General features: G+C 42.3%; 1 protein-coding gene across 2 annotated transcripts in view; it reads right to left on the reverse strand.

The window, feature by feature from the left end:
- GPM6A (glycoprotein M6A) overlaps positions 1 to 23,783 on the reverse strand; it is a 280,639-nt gene that overhangs the window by 52,488 nt on the left and 204,368 nt on the right. For both annotated transcript variants that reach the window (XM_040333607.1, XM_040333596.1), the window contains exon 2: positions 19,415 to 19,607. In XM_040333607.1, the coding sequence (XP_040189541.1) occupies positions 19,415 to 19,607 (193 nt within the window). The remainder of the gene's footprint in view (positions 1 to 19,414; positions 19,608 to 23,783) is intronic.

Consider the following 23,783-nt stretch of genomic DNA (forward strand, 5'->3'; position numbering starts at 1 on the left):
TCAAAAGACCAAAATTCAGAGTGCCAATGCGAAAACAAGCAGAAGATTGGACATCAACCTGGTAAAACTTTGAGTATGAACAAAAGATCAGATGGCGGCCTTACACAACTGGGCCACTGTGCTGAGATGCCTATGAAACAACCTCTTGATTTTGAAGAGGAAAGGGTTCCCGGAGAAGGAGGTTTTGGGACCTTCTGCCATGAAAGTTAAACCTTCCCATCTTTGATAAAATCATCAAATGCCTTACCGAACAAATGTAGGGCCGCTTTTAGCTATCCACGTTTTTATCCATAAGAGAATAGAGATTAGAGCCATTCAGGAAATCTGTCTCATGCCATATTCTAGGACATCTACACAGAAAATTACAGAAGAGTTTAACTGTTGTATTTGTTGTGTAACAGCACAATCCTGAAATACAGGGTCATGTTGGTTGTTTATTGTTCTAGTCCGGCTAGCTGCAGTTTGATATGCTGAAATTGCAGCAGGAGCTGGTTGCAGGGCTGGGCCTAAAAGATTAAAGTGAGATTTTAGGAGCTTCTCAAACTTTATATACATTATGCAGAACCTTTAAATGAAGGAGCATATTCAATAGGCACAGTGAGATGTTTGTTAGGAGATAGACAGCAATATCAACTACAGGAATAGCCCACTTCTTTGTGAACTCTTTATCCACTGGATTTTAGGAGGAGTGATTTTTTTTTCAGGAGTGACCCAGTCATCATAGACTGCACTTTCTATCTGTTCATGAACAGGGAATATTTTTCAGGGTTTTGTACTTAAAAGTTCATGGCGAAGCAGAGGAGAGTCAGCTTGCACAATGCCAAGTCTTTTGCAGATAATGAGCTTTTAAAATTAGCAAGCATGTTGCACTAAGCTCCCTCTTTAATATAGTGGGGAGAAAAAACTTCTGAAGCCTCCTTTTTATTATTTCCTCATTATCCTCTTTTTATCCTCTCATCCTATCATTTTCATCTGTGTCTGCATTCTCTAGCACTGGCAAATCAGGATCCAATTTTGGTTAAGAAGCGGGTATAGAGGAAGAGGCGTGGTATTTTTGAGCCCTGGACATTACAAAGAATATAACAGAATATGTAAAAAGGAAATGAAGGCTGCAAAAATTAAAAATGCAAAAGAGAGTAGGAAACAACACAAAAGAATATGCAAATATATTAATAGTAAAAAGGTCAGGTCTGAGCATGAAGGGCTTTTACAAAATAATCTAGAGTGGGTGACAAAGAGAAGGCAAATTTAATTTGTGTATACAAAGGGGCATGGGGGAGCTCAGGTCCATAATGGGGATGATATTGGCATAGCCCCAAATGAACCATTATGGTTCAAAATATGGTACAGAAATATTTAGACAGAATAAAGGTGAATAAAGCACCTGGACCAGATGGCATACACTCACCTGTCCTAAAATAACTAAGCTCTGTAATTTCAAAGCCATTGTTTCTCATTTTTAGGGACTCTTTAATGACTGGCATAGTACCTACCACTGAATTGGCTTAAGGCCAACATGGTGCTTATATTTAAAAAGGGTCAAAGTAACTGAAGACCTGTTAGTTTAACTTCTATAGTTGGGAAGATACCGCAGAGTTGAATAAAAAAAACACATAGATGAGTTTTTGCTACAAAAAAAACATATTTTAAGCAATAGAAAGCATGGATTTATGAGAGACAGAAGCTGTCAAACTAATCTTTTTTTTATGAGTGGGTAAGCAAAACCTTAGACAAAGGATTGGCTGTGATTATAGTATACTTGGACTTGGCAAAAGCGCTTGACACAGTTCCCCATACAGTATAGACTTAGAAAACTTGCTAAAAGTTCATATTCAGAGTAGTGATTAATGATTCATACTCTGAAGGGCCTAAGGTGGTTAACCCCAAGGTTCAGTGTTGGGACCCTTACTTTTTAATATATTTATAATGTATATACTGTAGAGTCTGGGATTAAAAGTATAATTGCAGTCTTTGCAAATGACAGAAATGCTATGCAGGCAATAACGTCCTTACAGGATGTCTCCAACGTACAGGCTCAATGCACTGTTTAATCACTTCCGGACTGCCCGCCATCGTTTTACGTCGGTACTTTAAAGAGGGATATCATTGTTATGGCAGCAGCTAGCTGCCATAACCCTGGTATTCTCTTCTTCAACGGGTAGTCCGCTTCAAGATAAAAGTGGTCTCTGCGGCGGATTCACCGCAAGATCACTTTTATCGGCGGCGAGAGAGGGGGCCCCCCTCACAACTCTCTCTGGTGCCCTCCACCGCTGCCGGCGGCTCCGATCGTATCTGCTACCTGGCTTGGCATTGAGACGAGTGACGGGAAGATGGGCCCCACACGTCTCCATATCATTGCAGGCCGGAAGTGATGTCAAAACTGTATATAGTGGCAGTATTTTAATATAAAAATAAGATTTATAAGCTGTGGGCACTGCAGGGGGGCAGATTAACCATTTTCATATTACTGGGTTTAGTAACACTTTAATGAGTTTGACACATTTTTGTTTTTAAGCGAGTCCTTTCAAAATCCCCTTGCTCTTTGCTGTATAATATATGACTATATCGTCATTTAGGTTTCTGTAGGCAATTGGACCTTGAATAGAATGGTGATTTATCTAGCAATGAATGGGGAAAGAAAATCTGTCTAAAATTAAACTAGCTTATGTTCTTGATATAATTTGATATAAACAATGGCCTCTGCACTTTATTGGTTTGAATAAATTCATACAAACATCAAATTTAATCGTAACATGACAAAATGCTCATATAGAAAGAGTTTTCCCCAGCTAGTGGACTATACTGCTTGTGGATCCCATCCCGAATACATATAGTAAAGACATTTTCCTCAAGTTGGGATTTTAAATGGACCATAGGCAGCGATTTAAAAAAATTACAAATTTATTAACAAAAAAAGGGGGGGTTGGATAAAAACAGACACATAAAGTTGGGGACAGATATAAAACCAGCTGGGAGGAAATCCCAGAAGCTGTCAAACAACAGAGCGTCCAACGCATTTCAAAAACACATGGTTACGATCTTCTTCAGGGATTAAGCTGGCTTGAAACTTCCAAAGTTGTGACTTAAATCCCCAATGTAAACGTTGCACTGACCAGTAAACATTAATTAAAAAAATACACGCACAGCTGGCCAGGGTGACATGGACCAAGATAGTTCTCATATGTCATAGTGAGCATTTTGTAAAATATATGCTTGGCCACTAGGTTGCGCTACAGTCTCACAATTGTATGGGTTCTTACAGCGTGAAGAGTGTATTAATCCAAGGATATGTTGCATAAGTATTGAACACAAAATATAGCGGTCTTTGTCTGTCCAAGGATTTGCGAACATATGCAGGAAGGAACAGGTCTGTCCTGTAATCCAAGTACTCATATACTCTTATGCATATGGAGGAATAGTGTGGCTCCTATCGTCCGTCGGATGAAACGTTTACATTGGGGATTTAAGTCTCAGCTTTGGAAGTTTCAAGCTCGTTTAGACCCTGAAGAAGATCGTAACTATGTGTTTTTTAAACGCTTTGGAAGCTCTGTCATTTGGCAGCTTCCGGGCTTTCCTCCCAGCTATCTGTCCTCAACTTTATGTGTCTGTTTTTATCCAACCCCCCCCCCCCCTTTTTTTTGTGATTGATCTTGTGTCATACATTATTCAGACAGGTTAAAAAATGTGTACCTTTTTTTAAATTACTGCCTGTGGTTGTGGATTTAAAATCCCAACTTGAGGAAAATGTCCTTACTACATGACAAATGCTTAGTCAAGGGACTGGAGCAAAACTACAGTTATACATAAACAAAGTCCCCACTTGAGTGACAAAATCACAAAAAGTGCCTGGGATGGGTGAGTGTGGGGGCTTAGTCCAGTGTCCAGCCAAGAATCCTCAGATGCTGCAGGGGTCCACAGGTGTTCCACAAGTTCTATGCTTGAAATTAGCCACTAACAAGTTACCTGCACAGCTTACCCCAACAATTGAAAGGGCCAATACCACTTTAATTAAACTAAATACCAAACATTAAAAAAAAATCAATAACAGGAAACAACTGCTGCCACAATTCCATGTACGTGGTCACCAATTTGCCACCTTAACCCATTCTTAACCCATTCTTTGCTTGTATTTTTCTTATCATTGGACTTGTGGTTTGAAATTTTCTTGGCACAAGTAAAAAAAAAAAAAAAAAAACACACACACACAAACAATCAATGAACTGTAATGGATTGCTTGTTAAAGGGGAGTTCCACCCACAATTTAACTTTTTAAATATAAATACCCCTGTAATACACAAGCTTAATGTAGTCTAGTAAAGTTAGTCTGTAAACTAAGGTCCGTTTTGTTAGGTTGTTAGAGCATTTAGCTAGTTTATAATCTGGAAATAGACTGTGGCCATCTTAAGTGTGGGCATCATGAAGCCAGACTGTATGACTTCCTGGATTTTCAGCCTGGCAGATCTCGCACATGCTCAGTGGTGCACAAGCGATGTAATAGGTTTCAGTCAAGTGTTCATAGCAACGGGAGTGTCAGAGGAAGTTGCCGCCCCTTCTCTATGCAAATAGGCTATTTGAAAGGACTACCCTTATATTTAAAAAGGGTCAAAGTAACTACAGACCTGTTAGTTTAACTTCTATAGTTGGGAAGATACTGCAGAGTTGAATAAAAAAACACATAGATGAGTTTTTGCTACAAAAAACATATTTTAAGCAATAGAAAGCATGGATTTATGAGAGACAGAAGCTGTCAAACTAATCTTTTTTTTATGAGTGGGTAAGCAAAACCTAAGACAAAGGATTGGCTGTGATTATAGTATACTTGGACTTGGCAAAAGCGCTTGACACAGTTCCCCATACAGTATAGACTTAGAAATATTCAGAGTAGTGATTAATGATTCATACTCTGAATGGCCTAAGGTGGTTAACCCCAAGGTTCAGTGTTGGGACCCTTACTTTTTAATATATTTATAACGTATATACTGTAGAGTCTGGGATTAAAAGTATAATTTCAGTCTTTGCAAATTACAGAAATGCTATGCAGGCAATAACGTCCTTACAGGATGTCTCCAACATACAGGCTGACCTCAATGCACTGTTTAATCACTTCCGGACTGCCCGCCATCGTTTTACGTCGGTACTTTGAAGAGGGATATCGTTGTTATGGCAGCAGCTAGCTGCCATAACCCTGGTATTCTCTTCTTCAACGGGTAGTCCGCTTCAAGATAAAAGTGGTCTCTGCGGCGGATTCACCGCAAGATCCCTTTTATCAGCGGCGAGAGAGGGGGCCCCCCTCACAACTCTCTCTGGTGCCCTCCACCACTGCCGGCGGCTCCGATCGCATCTGCTACCTGGCTTGGCATTGAGACGAGTGACGGGAAGATGGGCCCCACCTGTCTCCATATCATTGCAGGCCGGAAGTGATGTCAAAACTGTATATAGTGGCAGTATTTTAATATAAAAATAAGCTTTATAAGCTGTGGGCACTGCAGGGGGGCAGATTAACCATTTTCATATTACTGGGTTTAGTAACACTTTAATGAGTTTGACACATTTTTGTTTTTAAGCGAGTCCTTTCAAAATCCCCTTGCTCTTTGCTGTATAATATATGACTATATCGTCATTTAGGTTTCTGTAGGCAATTGGACCTTGAATAGAATGGTGATTTATCTAGCAATGAATGGGGAAAGAAAATCTGTCTAAAATTAAACTAGCTTATGTTCTTGATATAATTTGATATAAACAATGGCCTCTGCACTTTATTGGTTTGAATAAATTCATACAAACATCAAATTTAATCGTAACATGACAAAATGCTCATATAGAAAGAGTTTTCCCCAGCTAGTGGACTATACTGCTTGTGGATCCCATCCCGAATATATATAGTAAAGACATTTTCCTCAAGTTGGGATTTTAAATGGACCATAGGCAGCGATTTAAAAAAATTACAAATTTATTAACAAAAAAAGGGGGGGTTGGATAAAAACAGACACATAAAGTTGGGGACAGATATAAAACCAGCTGGGAGGAAATCCCAGAAGCTGTCAAACAACAGAGCGTCCAACGCATTTCAAAAACACATGGTTACGATCTTCTTCAGGGATTAAGCTGGCTTGAAACTTCCAAAGTTGTGACTTAAATCCCCAATGTAAACGTTGCACTGACCAGTAAACATTAATTAAAAAAATACACGCACAGCTGGCCAGGGTGACATGGACCAAGATAGTTCTCATATGTCATAGTGAGCATTTTGTAAAATATATGCTTGGCCACTAGGTTGAGCTACAGTCTCACAATTGTATGGGTTCTTACAGCGTGAAGAGTGTATTAATCCAAGGATATGTTGCATAAGTATTGAACACAAAATATAGCGGTCTTTGTCTGTCCAAGGATTCGCGAACATATGCAGGAAGGAACAGGTCTGTCCTGTAATCCAAGTACTCATATACTCTTATGCATATGGAGGAATAGTGTGGCTCCTATCGTCCGTCGGATGAAACGTTTACATTGGGGATTTAAGTCTCAGCTTTGGAAGTTTCAAGCTCGTTTAGACCCTGAAGAAGATCGTAACTATGGGGGTTATCCACAAAGCCGCGGCGCAACGTAACTTTTCGGATTTAAGTTACTCCGCCGCAAAATTCCCAAGTTAGGTGCCGATCCACAAAGCACTTACCTGGAATTTTGCGGCGCTGTAACTTAAATCCGTCCGGCGCAAGGCGTTCCTATTCAAATGGGCGAGTCCCATTTAAATTAGGCGCGCTCCCGCGCCGGACGTACTGCGCATGCTCCGTCGGGTAAATTACCCGACATGCATTGCGCTAACTGACGTCGCTCCGACGTCATTTGCTTAGACGTTAACGTAAATGGCGTCCAGCGCCATTCACGGACGTCTTACGCCATCGACGTAGAATTTAAAATTTGACGCGGGAACGACGGCCATACTTAACATGGCTTAAGACAACTAGGGCTTAGCCCTAGTTTTACGCGGCGGAACTCGACGTAAACGACGTAGATTTAGAGCGACGGGCCCGTCGGAACGTTCGTGGATCGCCGTAACTGGTCATTTGCATATTCTACGCCGGCCGGAATGGCCTCGCCACCTAGCGGCCGGCCTAGAATTGCATCCTTAAGATCCGACAGTGTAATTCAATTACACATGTCGGATCTTCGTCCTAACTATGGGAAACTGAGTCTGTGGATCAGTTCCATAGTTAGGACCAGGGATACGACGGAGTAACAGCAGTTACTCCGCCGTATCTCTTTTGAGGATCTGGCCCTATGTGTTTTTTAAACGCTTTGGAAGCTCTGTCATTTGGCAGCTTCCGGGCTTTCCTCCCAGCTATCTGTCCTCAACTTTATGTGTCTGTTTTTATCCAACCCCCCCCCCCCTTTTTTTTGTGATTGATCTTGTGTCATACATTATTCAGACAGGTTAAAAAATGTGTACCTTTTTTTAAATTACTGCCTGTGGTTGTGGATTTAAAATCCCAACTTGAGGAAAATGTCCTTACTACATGACAAATGCTTAGTCAAGGGACTGGAGCAAAACTACAGTTATACATAAACAAAGTCCCCACTTGAGTGACAAAATCACAAAAAGTGCCTGGGATGGGTGAGTGTGGGGGCTTAGTCCAGTGTCCAGCCAAGAATCCTCAGATGCTGCAGGGGTCCACAGGTGTTCCACAAGTTCTATGCTTGAAATTAGCCACTAACAAGTTACCTGCACAGCTTACCCCAACAATTGAAAGGGCCAATACCACTTTAATTAAACTAAATACCAAACATTAAAAAAAAAATCAATAACAGGAAACAACTGCTGCCACAATTCCATGTACCTGGTCACCAATTTGCCACCTTAACCCATTCTTAGCTTGTATTTTTCTTATCATTGGACTTGTGGTTTGAAATTTTCTTGGCACAAGTAAAAAAAAAAAAAAAAAAACACACACACACACACACAAACAATCAATGAACTGTAATGGATTGCTTGTTAAAGGGGAGTTCCACCCACAATTTAACTTTTTAAATATAAATACCCCTGTAATACACAAGCTTAATGTAGTCTAGTAAAGTTAGTCTGTAAACTAAGGTCCGTTTTGTTAGGTTGTTAGAGCATTTAGCTAGTTTATAATCTGGAAATAGACTGTGGCCATCTTAAGTGTGGGCATCATGAAGCCAGACTGTATGACTTCCTGGATTTTCAGCCTGGCAGATCTCGCACATGCTCAGTGGTGCACAAGCGATGTAATAGGTTTCAGTCAAGTGTTCATAGCAACGGGAGTGTCAGAGGAAGTTGCCGCCCCTTCTCTATGCAAATAGGCTATTTGAAAGGACTACTGGGATACATGATGCCTATCCCAGAAACCCCTGCGAATAGCCTTGTGACTTAATAGCCTAGGCTAATAAGGAGGAGGAAGTAATGAAGGACTATAAAATAAAGGTATTTACAAGCAACAAAATAAATAAAAATTGTCCATTCTGAACACTATGAGATTAGGGCATGCAGCACAGACAAACATAAAAAAATGGGTGGAACTCCACTTTAAGTGAATAAACCTGTTTATTTTTTTTCTCTCTACACATAAGTACAGTATATCTGTTCAACTCAATGTGGAAAAGCAGAACTTCTGGATGGATAAACCTCCCCTCCCTGCCCCATGAGAATATTTAATGCACACAGCCCAAGACTTACCGCAAGGGAGTAACCTTACTGAAAACTTCCGCATCCCTTACTCTCCTATCTAATCCCTAGACAATGTACTAATGTACGGATGTACTTTGAAAACATAATTGTACTTATTGGAGATATGGTTAATGCACATGACAGCTCAGTTCTGTATTAACTATTCAGAGCACTTGATTGTGCAAAAGAAAAAAAAAACACTGTGTAAAAAGCTAAAACCAGTCAAATCCAAACACAGGAGATTTATACAAGATGACACTTCCTTGCAGTGTGGCTTAGATTCTTGTGAATGCGGATATATTTCACACAACGTTAATAGGATTATCAGGAATGCAAATATTTAAATTTTACACTTCATTTTACTGGTCATTTCAATCAGGCAAAGTCATGACATTATTTTACATATACAAATGTAATTTTTTTTTACTTTTTGATTGGCTTTGTATCTATGCATTGCAGTACTTCATAGAAAAGCTTTATTAACTGCAATGCCCAGTAACACGTGGAGGTTATTTACGAAAGACAAATCCCTTTTGCACTATAATGCCCCATACACGCGATCGTAATTTCCATTGGGATAAACTCCGACAGATTTTTCTGATGGAATTCCGTTCAAACTGTCTTGCATACACACTGGGAAAAAAAAATTGTGGGAGCAACTGCGCTAATCAGCTAACAAATATAAACAAACCAAAGTTCATAAATAGTACACATGTGTGATGGGATGAAATGAATACAAAATAAAGCTGCATCTTACTGTGAATATTGTACAGTGATAGCATAGAGAAGAAAAACAAGATGCGCTAAATTCAAAAAAATAATAAAATCAATCCTGAAGATCATGACACAAATAATAGTCCATGAATGTTACAAAACATGAAAAATAGAAAAAATATGGAAATAAACGTAGTCTATGAAAAAAACAACGTAGATCCTGTTCACCAGTGCAGTGAAAGAAAAAAATATAGTAATGAAAACAGTCCACAGGTGTCGATCATAATCAATAGTCACAATCCAAAAGAAAGAGATCCTCCACCATAAGAGTAGTGTGTCTGCTTACCTGAAATCCGGCGGTCTCTTAATTAAAAGAAGACCCCAGAAAGCGTTTAGGTTAACCCTGTGGTAGTTGGGATGTAGATGGGCTGAGTCTGACGTCTAACCCCGTCTCAAACCAGTAGATGGAAAACTTGGATAACGAATATCATGGAAAATATAGAAGGACCGCAATAGTGTGATACCATAGATAACATTTATTTAAAAGAAGACAAAAAACACACTTACATGAATGCAGTGTAAAATAGGCATGTCCGCCCGACCGGTTTCGCGAAAACTCGCTTTCTCATCGTGCCCCATGAGGAAGCGAGTTTTCGCGAAACCGGTCGGGCGGAACGTGTGTCGCATCGGATCACCCCCCGTTGAGTGCACTATTCCTACCTATTGGACGGGTGTTTTTTGGATTGCTTCCGGCCGGAGCTCCAATCTGACATGCCTATTTTACACTGCATTCATGTAAGTGTGTTTTTGTCTTCTTTTAAAAAAAATGTATCTATGGTATCACACTATTGCGGTCCTTCTATATTTTCCATGATATTCGTTATCCAAGTTTTCCATCTACTGGTTTGAGACGGGGTTAGACGTCAGACTCAGCCCATCTACATCTGTCAGGGGATGCCCACGCAGGCATCCGAGTACCGAGTTACAGGTCAATGGGCTGCACTAATGGAAACAGGCACCAAGATAGTGAAAAAATATATATGTTTATTAAGTTAAAGCACACGTGAAAAACAATCAATGAAAGCAAGCGTGACACAGCAACCAAAAACCACTAAGCAGGTAATGCAGGGATAAGACATAAGCAAGTCCGAGGTCCAAGCCAGGGGTCAAGGATAGGAGAGAGCAGCAAAGTCCAAAATACAAGCCGGGGTCAATAAGCGACAGGGTCCAGGGCAGGGAGCGAAGCAGGAACAGATGGGCAACAGCTAACAGGTCAGGCAGGGAACAGGCTGACAAGCAAATACTGAAGCCCTGAACTCCAGTTTAGGGCGGGCTTAAATACCTGTGCAAATCTGTATTGAGCGACACCTGCTGGAGGCCACCAGAACTGCACCCCTGTTACTGAAGAGAACAGTGCCACCAGCAGGTGACCAGAGTCATGACTCAGATCATGACAGTTCCCCCCCCCCAAGGGGTGGCCTCTGGACACCCCATTCTGCCCTTGCCCTGGTAGTGCATGTGGATGCAGAAGAGTCCCAAATAGTCCTTCGGTCCCAGCCCTTTAACCCATTGGGAGACCAGCCCCCCAAGTCCGGAAACGGAACCTGCATCCTACCACCACCAGGGTCTGGAAGTTGGTATCTAGAGGTGGAAACAGGCCAGGCAGCGAATTTAGGGTCATTAGGCTGGGAAAGTGACACATCGAACTGAAAGTCAGGCACGTCAGGCTGGGAGCCCATACCCAGGACGTCGGGGCGGACAACAGGAACCAGGCCGCCAGACTGGGCCGCAGATAGTGGCAGATCAGCAGACGGTGGCCAATCAGGCTGGGCAGTAGACAGGAACACCTCCGGCTGGGCAGCAGACAGGAACACCTCCGGCTGGGCAGCAGACAGGAACACCTCCGGCTGGGCAGCAGACAGGAACACCTCCGGCTGGGCAGCAGACAGGAACAACTCCGGCTGGGCAGCAGACAGGAACAACTCCGGCTGGGCAGCAGACAGGAACAACTCCGGCTGGGCAGCAGACAGGAACAACTCCGGCTGGGCAGCAGACAGGAACAACTCCGGCTGGGCAGCAGACAGGAACAACTCCGGCTGGGCAGCAAACAGGAACAACTCCGGCTGGGCAGCAAACAGGAACAACTCCGGCTGGGCAGCAAACAGGAACAACTCCGGCTGGGCAGAAGACAGGAACAACTCCGGCTGGGCAGAAGACAGGAACACCTCCGGCTGGGCAGCAGACAGGAACACCTCCGGCTGGGCAGCAGACAGGAACACCTCCGGCTGGGCAGCAGACAGGAACACCTCCGGCTGGGCAGCAGACAGGAACACCTCCGGCTGGGCAGCAGACAGGAACACCTCCGGCTGGGCAGCAGACAGGAACACCTCCGGCTGGGCAACAGACAGGAACACCTCCGGCTGGGCAGCAGACAGGAACACCTCCGGCTGGGCAACCGACAGGAACACCTCCGGCTGGGCAGCAGACAGGAACACCTCCGGCTGGGCTGCAGACAGGGGCTCAACAAGTTGGTATGTTGGCATTGCAACTTCAGGCTGGGCAACTGGCACGTCAGGCTGGGCAACTGGCACGACAGGCTGGGCAACTGGCACGACAGGCTGGGCAACTGGCACGTCAGGCTGGGCAACTGGCACAACAAACTTGGCAACTGGCACGTCAGGCTGGGCAACTGGCACGTCAGGCTGGGCAACTGGCACGTCAGGCTGGGCAACTGGCACGTCAGGCTGGGCAACTGGCACGTCAGGCTGGGCAACTGGCACAACAAACTGGGCAACTGGCACGTCAGGCTGGGCAACTGGCACGTCAGGCTGGGCAACTGGCACGTCAGGCTGGGCAACTGGCACGACAGGCTGGGCAACTGGCACGACAGGCTGGGCAACTGGCATGACAAACTGGGCAACTGGCACATCAGGCTGGGCAACTGGCACATCAGGCTGGGCAACTGGCACATCAGGCTGGGCAACTGGCACATCAGGCTGGGCAACTGGCACATCAGGCTGGGCAACTGGCACGACAAACTGGGCAACTGGCACGACAAACTGGGCAACTGGCACGTCAGGCTGGGCAACTGGCACGTCAGGCTGGGCAACTGGCACGTCAGGCTGGGCAACTGGCACGTCAGGCTGGGCAACTGGCACATCAGGCTGGGCAACTGGCACGTCAAACTGGGCAACTGGCACGTCAAACTGGGCAACTGACACGTCAAACTGGGCAACTGACACGTCAGGCTGGGCAACTGGCACATCAGGCTGGGCAACTGGCACATCAGTGGGTTGGAAAAAACTTTTTCTTCTTCTTTGGTTTCACCACTGGGGGTTTGTATATGGGTATAGGGTTGGAGGTAATGGATACGGCTGGTAGGGGTGAAGAGGATTTTGGTGGAACAAACGGAGGCAGTTGAGAAGCAGCAGAAGGGTTAAAGGCAGGGTAAGTGCAGCAGGAGGAAACAGGGGACTGGTACTTTGTTGTTAGCAGGGTGTATTGTTCAGCAAAAGTGGGAATTGGGGGTAAAGAAAAAGACATCCCAGCAGGTTGGTAACTAGAAATGGATGGTTGGAAGCTGGCAGGGGCTGAGTACAACAAACTGGACCAGGCTTGTAATAATGGTTGCACAAAATCAGGTTTGCACACAGCTTGTCTGACCAGAGACTGCACAGAATTAATGCATGCTGCAATCACCTGTTGAGGACAAGCCGAGTACTGCTCATGAAAAAAGGCTGAATCATCCTCCAACAGCCACACCAAAGACTCTACCTGAGCTGCACTAAAAGGAGGTGTGTAATCATCACGTTCATTAGCAGCATCAGACTGAGCCAACTCTGTGCAGATCCGAATCAATGGCTGCACATCATCAAACAAAACACTGCCATGATAAATAAAAACATGAGCCATACGGATACATTCCAACAACTGCTCACTAGTGTATTCACTTAGTTCCTGATAGCAGAAATCTCTGTCATCTGTTGCCAAGAGTGACAGGTACACAATATCTTCTAGATGCATTTTTATAAAAGCAAATGCCCAGAGCCAATTTCCCAAGTGCAGCCGACCTGTTTATATGGCTTCAGTATTATGTCAGGGGATGCCCACGCAGGCATCCGAGTACTGAGTTACAGGTCAATGGGCTGCACTAATGGAAACAGGCACCAAGATAGTGAAAAAATATATATGTTTATTAAGTCAAAGCACACGTGAAAAACAATCAATGAAAGCAAGCGTGACACAGCAACCAAAAACCACTAAGCAGGTAATGCAGGGATAAGACATAAGCAAGTCCGAGGTCCAAGCCAGGGGTCAAGGATAGGAGAGAGCAGCAAAGTCCAAAATACAAGCCGGGGTCAATAAGCGACAGGGTCCAGGGCAGGGAGCGAAGCAGGAACAGATGGGCAACAGCTAACAGGTCAGGCAGGGAACAGGCTGACAAGCAAATACTGAAGCCCTGAACTCCAGTTTAGGGCGGGCTTAAATACCTGTGCAAATCTGTATTGAGCGACACCTGCTGGAGGCCACCAGAACTGCACCCCTGTTACTGAAGAGAACAGTGCCACCAGCAGGTGACCAGAGTCATGACACAGATCATGACAACATCCCAACTACCACAGGGTTAACCTAAACGCTTTCTGGGGTCTTCTTTTAATTAAGAGACCGCCGGATTTCCGGTAAGCAGACACACTACTCTTATGGTGGAGGAACTCTTTCTTTTGGATTGTCACTATTGATTATGATCGACACCTGTGGACTGTTTTCATTACTATATTTTTTTCTTTCACTGCACTGGTGAACAGGATCTACGTTGTTTTTTTCATAGACTACGTTTATTTCCATATGTTTTCTATTTTTCATGTTTTGCATACACACTGCCACACCAAATTCCGACCGTACAACACTACGACGAGCCGAGAAAAATTAAGTTTAATGCTTCCGAGCATGCGTCGACTTGATTCTGAGCATGCATGTTTTTTTCTCCGTCTGGGTTCCATACAGACGAATGGAATTTCTCTTTCTAAGTCCGTCGGAATTTCCGATGGAAAAACTCAGATGGGGCACACACACGGACGGAATATCCGATGAAAAAATTCCGTCTGACTCTTCCATCGGAAATTTCAATCATGTGTAAAAGGCAAAAGTGCACTGAAAGTGCACTTGGAAGTGCAGTCGCTGTACATCCGAGGGGGACATGCAAGGAAAATAAAAAACAGCATTTTTGCTTGTACATGATTGGATGATAAAATCAGCAGAGCTTCCCCTCATTTCAGATCTTTCCCTCAGATCTAAAGCGACTTCACTTCCAAGTGTACTTCCAAGTTCACTTGTAGTGCACTTGTAGTGCAAAGTGGATTTGCCTTTAGTAAATAACCCCCATAGCGTTCTGTGCAGAGCATTGTGCAGCTCATCATTTAGAATAGCACTCTGACACACAAATACAATAACCGCCAATGGACTTGCACTGTTGCTTACCACAACCCACATGTGCATGGTATTAGAAAAAAATATGTAGACCCAGCTTTTCATCTGTTGCCATACTTTGGCAGTCTATTTTATTTGAATGTGATGCATGAATGCAATGCAGATTCCTGTGCATGCGGTAATGCACCACAACAGACTGGCATAGTGACAAGGCCTTAAAAGAAACCCGTCATAATGGAGCTATGTAGGCTGCCTTGCTGACCTACTTTAGAGATTGCTTGTTCTTTGTCTCTGGCTTCAATACCTTCTGCACCACTGACCCAGAACAAGTATGCAAATCAGAAATGTAATTGTTACATACTTTGATTAAGAAGATAAATCAGATTTTGGTTTCCTTTAATCCCATTTTGTTAAGATACAGTAATAAAATACTTAAAGTGGTTCACAAAGCAAAATGCTTTATTTTTAACCTGTTCCTTTTTACCTTAATGCATTCTCTGCATTAAGTTAAAATTCCTACTAATGTCTGTACCCCTAAACACTTACCTGTCACCTCTCTCGATCAAGCGCTGTCTCTGCCGGCAGCCTCACTCACTTACTGTATTCACAGGCTTTACTGAGAGCAGTGGGGGCCATTGGCTCCTACTGCTGATGGGTGGGAGTGGCCGAGCAGCGCTGTGTGCATCTATGGGTGCACACAGGCCAGCTTGGGTGTAACATTCAGGAAAGGAGAGCACTGGCAGGGGACCCCAGAAGAGGAAGTTCTGTGCAATACCAGGTATGGTAAGTATATGTTTTTTATTTTAATTTAAAAAAGTAAAAGTTTACAATGACTTTAAAGCTTACATTTTTTAATTTAGGTATCGATACATTTTCATTGAAAGCTGGATTTAATAGCAAAAATACAACATAAATTCTGGCTTGTAACTATCTGTAAATAAAAAATAAGCTGCGCTCTTACAGTGACATATTAACCAAATATGTGAACACAAACCCCAAAAAATGTATAAAATGAAAAGTGATTAAAAATATCAAGAAACTCCCAAACAGTGAAACATGTGTCTTATGTGACGTACAAGTAGCAATGAGGCGATGGCAGCAATAAAAACATGCAGCCAGCTGGTGACAATACAAACGCCCATGCAAGTGGGACGTATAATGTGGTGATGTCAGCACGTCACTTCTACCGACGCATTTCGTCACTAATCTGCCATTGTTATGGGGCCCCCGATTAGTGACGAAACGCGTTGAGTGGAGCGACGTGCTGACGTCACCACTTGCGCGGGCGTTTGTATTGTTGCCGGCCGGCCGCATGTTTTTATTGCTGCAATCACCTCATTGCTACTTGAACTGTGTATAGGTGTATAAGCTGTACCATCAATTATGTTCCTTTTAAATTACTTTTCATTTTATTCATTTTTTGGGTTTGTGTTCACATATATGTCACTGTAAGAGCGCTGAATATTTTTTATTTATTGTTGTTTTGTGTGTATTTCACTTTGAGTTGCAGCTACTATTGTTAGGTTTGTTTCTAGCGCAGTTTTCTTTTTTATATTGTACCTAGCTGTGTCAAGAACACTTTGTAATACATATTTTGTCAAGCCAATGAAGCTGTAAGGATATATACGGTACATTTTTTTTTTGGTATTATTTGAAGCCCTGAATCCAACTGAATTCCCCAGCATAAGTTTTTCTAAAGCTATAAAGTCCTTAAAAACATAAAAAGAAAGAGAGGTGCATTATCAAATAAAACACTTTTTTTAAAATAAAATATAACATGTTCCACTCCTATTCAGTAATCCATGTGTAGAGAGAGCTTTAGCCGGTGACAGAGGTTCTGCTGGTTGGCAGACAAATCTTCCACACTATTCCAGCAGAGAGACCAGGGAAGGGTGACAAACACTCTTAGTCCTGGTGTAACAACAGCCTGAGCCCAGGAGCCTGTGTACACCCATGGGCCTACTGAATGTGAGTGGTACATGCTGAATAAAGATTGTGTTGATGATGCACCAGGTCAGCGCACTCTGTTTTCATATATTTAAGGTCTATTCAGAATACTCCCTGTGCTGTTGTCTGAGAGTTACTAGAAGTAGAGGTGCTTTGTGAGCATTGTGAAATTGCGTCTCTGGGAATATTAGGACAAGCTGACAAGTGCGGAACTGATGAGTTTTATTGTTTTTTTATGCCGAAAGCTATAAAGTTACCCACAAACTAGCAGTTCTGATTTATTGCAAAGGTGTGACAGTTAATATTATGACCAGCAAGTTATCTCTGATGTAAAATTCTACAAAATTAAGCCAAGATTGTATTTTAATTGATCCACCAACCAGCAGGTAAGGTGAACACACTTTGTTGCAGGGAGACTCCCTGAGGGAGTGATAGCATGAAAGGCTCCATTTTCTGTTGAAAATGTTCACCGTTATCCAGGGAAGAATTTTTATTTACTGAAGGATACTTTTAGTAAAAAGTACATTAGCCTACCCTTCTTAGCCCCCTAAGCCAAACTACCCCAGAAATCCTGCATATTCATGACAACGTCCCAGCACAAAATGTCTCACTCTGAATGCTGGCCTACCTTTGTACGTCAACACAGAGTTGGCCTTAATTACTGCAAGCTTGCTAATCTACAAATTGGCAGGAATTCTTTAAAAATATGTTGCAGGAAGATTCTTAAAATGCCGCTAACGAGAATTACCCAAACCTTGCTCAGGTGTTGGTAAAATTACCAAAACTGTTGCAAGGCTTTCTTATATTTAGCACAGCTCTTTTTAAAGGGGCAATACCACCAACAAATTTACGCACTAGTGAAGCACCCTCTAGTGTGCTAGAAGGATAGTGCATTTTTTTTGTGATAGTAGGTACATTTCCAGGCTTGGCTGGTAGCCAAGCCTGGATGTGTTTGATCTGGTTTGGGAGTGACTCAGAGTAGAGTTGGGCATCCCCCAACAGGTTCTTCTGCTGCTTTTTTAAGTCGCTAATACTATCAGAGAGACCATCCATGTTCTGTATTCTTTTTTATGAAATATTTATGTATCAATAAATTATTACTTTTGTATCTACCTTATTGTTTTGGATCTATTTCCTACTATAAACACCTTTAAAATCCCAGGGTTTGTTACCCGCTCCCACCAAAAAAAATCTCTTTTCATATACCGGGATGTGGTGTTACTGATTTGATTATCTATGCCTCATTTATCTATTAGTAGAGTTGGGTGATTTACAGGCAGCATCACCAAGACCTCTGACTTCTTTCCAGAATGTTCTAGTGTTTTCTGGAAAGAAAGGAGGAGATGTGGAGCTGTCTGGGGTGTTCTGGGGAGCCCTTACCCATCCCCAACCTGGATTGGAAGGGGGTTGGCCTCCTTAAATACCCAGGGTCACCCCAGTAGGGGGAATGAGTTGTTTGAGCGGAAGCAGAAGATAGAGGGTTAGGCTGTCGGGGCCTTTGAGGGAGCTCCCTAGTAAGGGGGGTGACCTTGGGCCTGGGGCTCGGGTGTGGACAGGACCCTTCTCATGACACATGAAAGTGTCCTGGACAGAGGGCATGGGAGAAAGAGAGGACAGCGGGAGAGCACTACCTACCAGTCAAAGTCTACAGGAGTGGTGAGAGATGCACAGTCGGTAGAGGACTGGGGAGGCACGTCTGAGAGGACTAGGAGATTGCAGTCTGAGATGGGTACAGAGGCAGAGGCAGCTGCAGCCAGGAGGGCTGGTAGAGCCTGAAGATGTAGTACTGGGCTCAGTAGCCACATGGACAACAAGCACTGGGACTTCCTACATTTTGGCTACACCAAAGGGGCCCACGTTCCTGCCTGCAAAGGGCATTCACCCTAGGCCTGGCTGAGACAGTGCCAGGCCAACAAATCAGTGCTAGTTGGTCTGGGAAGTACAAGCAAGTGATGTGCTGGAGGTGTTGAGGAGAGATATTTTGCAAGCAAGTGATGTGCTGCAATTGAAGATTGGAGTTGTATATACCGGAGGTGTATATATTCAGTCCCATTTATATTGTTCTGCAAATCAGATTGGGCATCTCATGAATATTTCATCCCCATCCAAGTTTATTCCTCTCAATAAATATAAAAACCAAGGGTGACAGACGGACTACGACACTCAGCAGCCCTCAGTGTGTGTTAACACAATGCATCTGTTTACATATATGTGAACTGGGCCCTGAAAATTGAGTAGCATTTATTAATAAGTGAACAAATGAGTAGAAAGATCCACTTTATAGCAACACATCATATTTTATATATATATATATATATATATATATATATATATATATATATATATATATATATATATATATATATAGATAGATAGATAGATAGATAGATAGATAGATAGATAGATAGATAGATAGATAGATAGATCGATAGATAGATATTTTTGCTCCAGTTTTCATAAATCAGCCAAAGCATGAGTATATGGACGTGTTTGTTAAAATTTAGGTAAGAAATATGAAATTGATATATTATATTGTCAGAATCAAAGAGCAGAATCTTTAACCACATTACTAATGCATACATCTATAACTTACATAATCAGTAATTGTATTTAGCTTTTGTAGAAATTTTTTATATTATGACTCACATGGTAAAGACGTCAAGTGTGTCCCCAGCAGTTCTTGCCATTTCAAAATAGGTCTGCAGAATGTTGACAGTGCCTGAGAGAGCCTCGTGACCACAGCCACAGAACAGTGCAACCCCGGCATACAGCAGGATAGTAGCGATCAATGATGCATACGGAATACCCCCAAGGCATTTTATGCAGCATTCGAAGCAACCTTCAAACAAAACAAATAGAAAGATACAAGGTGAAATGGCATTCATGAAAGGAGGATACAAATTGCTTTAGCAGTCTAAGATCTAGCCTTGATGTATAGAATTGATTTATATTTTAATATAAAGAATGATTCTATACAATTTGTAAATACATTCGATAAGCTACTAATGCGATCCAGAAAACATTGCAGCTGTGCTCAATCCAGCAGATTTACTCATTATCTCAAATTACTCTAATCTGAGTTCTGTGCTACCTCCTCCAGCCAGAATTACGCATTGCTTCTTACTACTCAGAATTTTTTACGTCAAGCTTTTCTTATGTGGGAGGCAGCAAGAAGCCTGTAAAGGGTGTGCTTGGGAATACCTATGTTGCAAACAGGGGTCCTACGTGCAAATAAATACATGTTGATCCTGCCAGAAATCTAGTGAGCCTATAAGTTAATTTTCATTGTCAATTTCACCACTGTGAACTACAGAACATCCCACCCATATTGCACTATGTAATAGAGAATGGTGGATGGGGAAGGGGGAGGGGGTGTTTGTAGCATGATACTGCTGCTCTTCCATTGCTCCTCCATAGATATAGTACAGTGAGTGAGCAACCTAAGACAGTGTTACTGGCAGGATCACCAGGTAAAAATAAAGGGAGCAAGGGAAATAAGGGGAACTTACACTGACAAGGGGCCACTACATCTACCATGTTTCCCCCAAAATAAGACCTACCCCAAATATAAGACCTAGCGTTATTTTACAGGAGGGCTGCAATATAAGCCCTACCCTGAAAATAAGCGCTAGTTTAAAATGCTTGTAAAATCCTATAATCCACTCTATTACAGTAGTATATAGTGTACAATGTGTAATATAATTGTGCCAAAAACCTTCGGTACAGTGCCGCTCAGCACTCATCTGACCTCCCTCTGCTCTCTTCTTCTCCTAGCTGTCAGTGGGGGGGATCTCGGCCCCCCTCTGCAGTGTGCAGACTGGGGAAGGGAGCTCCAGTGCAATAATGAAGGTATTTGGCACAAGTATATTACAGAAACACACATTATACAATATATACTAGTGTAATAGAGAGGATTATAGGATTTTACAAGCTTTTTACTCGGTTCACACCGGGGATTCCTGACAGGCAGGGAAGGAGAGGGGGGAGAAGACAGCACATTACATGGTAAGACCTACCCTAAAAAAAATACGCCCTTTTGTGGCCAAAATGTATATTAGACTCTGGCTTAATTTCAGGGAAACACGATAAGCGGCAATATATTACATTTTTGTTTGTGGCTTTAGATACATTTTAAACACTAAGCAGTTGGACTGTGCGCCTTCTGTGCATTTGAGGCAAAATTTTCCATCTTGATAGTAAAGTATTTTTAATAAAAAAAGCAATAGAGACTCTGCTTAAAAAAACGAAATACATAAAATGCTATATACCAATATTAAATATACATTCAATACACACTGTACAGTATATACATACAACTAGTGCATGCATTTAAATATTATGAGGTTTAGTGTATATGATGATGTTTAAAAAGAAGTCTATACAACAAAGTCTTTCAAACTTGTATTTTATTTTTGGGTCATTGGTCACAAAAGCAAAATGAAATTGCAATTTATTTTCAAACAACAATGGTTATGTTGCTACCATTGTGCACATGATTTGTGAAGGTATTAATTATTTCTGTCAACTGTGCGAAAACAAAAGCGAACACTTGCACACCTAGGAAATGATTATATGTTTTTGGAATCTGCATCTTTGCAATGGTAAAGTCTCAGCCAAATGCAGCAGCTGCAATGCTATGATGATTAAAGTGATTTATAAAACCTGAAACAACCAGATGCAGGAGGTTGAAATGATGTGACTTCCATACAATGTCTTCCCTTTATTTTATAAACTTTGATTTATACAAGTGTGTGCATACAGCTGTGCTTTGGCCATGGGTGTTTGTGTGATCCTGACACCAAGATCACTAGCCCCAGGTGTCCAGACATGGAACTCAGATCTCAAGCACGCTGCCATTACATCCACGCGCATATATTGTTAGAATCTTCTAGTCTGATACTTTAGACCATGGGGTTGACAGAAGAAAAACATAGAGATCTTTTACAGTCGTTCGGATCACTCTCCAGAGGGCGCAACCACATTATTCTCAGTAGGCAAGTTTGACAGGTGGTGTCGCCTGTCAACTCTGCAGCCTTTGTTCTTGAAAACTAACCAACACACTGGCCAATAATGCAAGAACTCAAATTCTCTAATCCCAATACACAAATTTTGCCTGGTCTTTCCCATCGCCATAAATAGTCTAAAAACTTAAATAATGTCTAAAAACAATTTATTACATTTTTACTATAAAACAATATATCTCAAAATGTACACTGTAGGCTTAGATTGTAGTAGAACACAACTCTATATAAAACTCTCATAGGTTTAAGTGTAAAAGCCTCGTACAAACGGGCGGTTTTCCCGACGGGGAAACTGCTAGGAGAGTTTTTGGCTGGGAATCCCGGGAGTGTATATGCTATTCACATTTTTTCCGACAGGAAAACTGCCCAAAAACTGCCGGATAAAAAAAAGAGAACCAGCTCTCTTTTTTCCCCGACGGGAAAACTGGCGGTCTTTTGCCCAGCGGTTTTTGGCAGTTCTTCTATAGGAAAAACTGTGATGGAGCAAACACATGGCCGGGATTCCCGACCAAAGCTCCATCTCAGTTTTCCTGTCAGGAAAACCGGTCGTGTGTAGGGGGAAAGACTTCCCAAGTAGGTTCTCTGCTTTCCCCTCAGGATTTCAGATGGGAACTCTTCCCGTCGGAAATCCCACACATGTGTACAGGGAATAACAGTCTTAATGTAGAAGCTGTCTGACACATTTTGAGTATCACTCTTTATCAGGAGCATAAATACACCTGGAAACTCGTAGATAACACCTTCAGATGAAGGTTAAAAACAATAAGTCTGGTACTGCAGTGATGCGATCTCAGAAGGACGTCACCAGCACACCGTGGATCTCCAATGTGGGTCCAACGCTTTATTTAGCGATCACATTGTTACAGCAATGCACCACATGTCTGATGAAGGGGTCCTGCGAGACTCCGAAACCATTGCTCTATGCTGTAACAATGTGATCACTGAATAAAACTTTGGTCCCACATTGGAGATCCATGTTTTAACGTGTGCTTGTGATGTTTTTCTACCTTGACTATCTTCAGTTCTAGCCGATGGTTACTACAGCACCTGCTTACATACACAGCCCTTTTCCAGGAATGGGTGTGTTGGGATTGTGCATTAGTACCCCCATTGTGAAAGGGTCCCAAAAGGTGAAAAGGGGACAACTGTACATGTAGGGATGCAGAGGGCAGCTAAGAGATCTTAACCACAGCCCAAAATAAGTCCATCCAAGAGCATAGCCAAACCAAAACGATCCAACACCAGGGAATAGTTACAACTCTAGTTTTTTCTTAGTGCCACAACTACCTGTTGAGCATGCCAGTGATGTCCACCTAATGCAGCTTCCTTTGATTATGTGGTAACAATGCTACACTGCTCCTAAATTCAGAGAAGCATTGTCACTCTCGTGCAGCCTGCACTAGAGGAATAATTGTTTCCTATGGTGAGTCAAATAGTTGGACCTTTTGATTTTTTCAACTGTACAGACAATAATGTTTTTGTGTAACATGAACAGCAAATTCTGTTGTATGTGAAAAGAATTAAAATATATGAGTACTTTTATTTCTACAACATTGTTTTCTCTATAGAACCCGATGATGTCTCTGTCATCAAAAAAAATAATAAAATCTATTGTGCTGCTGAGTTCTCGGCTATTTCGAGAACAATAACAATTGTGATTTAACTGAAAAGATTCCAAGACAAGCTTTGCTGCAAGGTCAGAATGTACTGCTGGATTGTGTTAATGAATGCCTAATTTATGCACAAAGTGAAAAATGTTTTATTTAGCTCTGTGATAAAGAGAAATTCTTTGTCCAAACTTCCCTTGTATATATAAGATATTATAATTGAATCTCATTTTAAAGGTAGGCATGGGATGCAATGTTCAATCTTTACATGAAACTATGGGGTTGCAAAAATGCTGCTTTTTTTTTTCATTTTCCTTGCACGTGATTGGGTATTCTTTGCAAAGTGAGGCTTTACCTCACTTACTAATCTCTGAAGCAACTGCACTT

Source organism: Rana temporaria, chromosome 1, assembly GCF_905171775.1.
Source record: "Rana temporaria chromosome 1, aRanTem1.1, whole genome shotgun sequence".
Classification (NCBI taxonomy): Eukaryota; Metazoa; Chordata; class Amphibia; order Anura; family Ranidae; genus Rana; species Rana temporaria.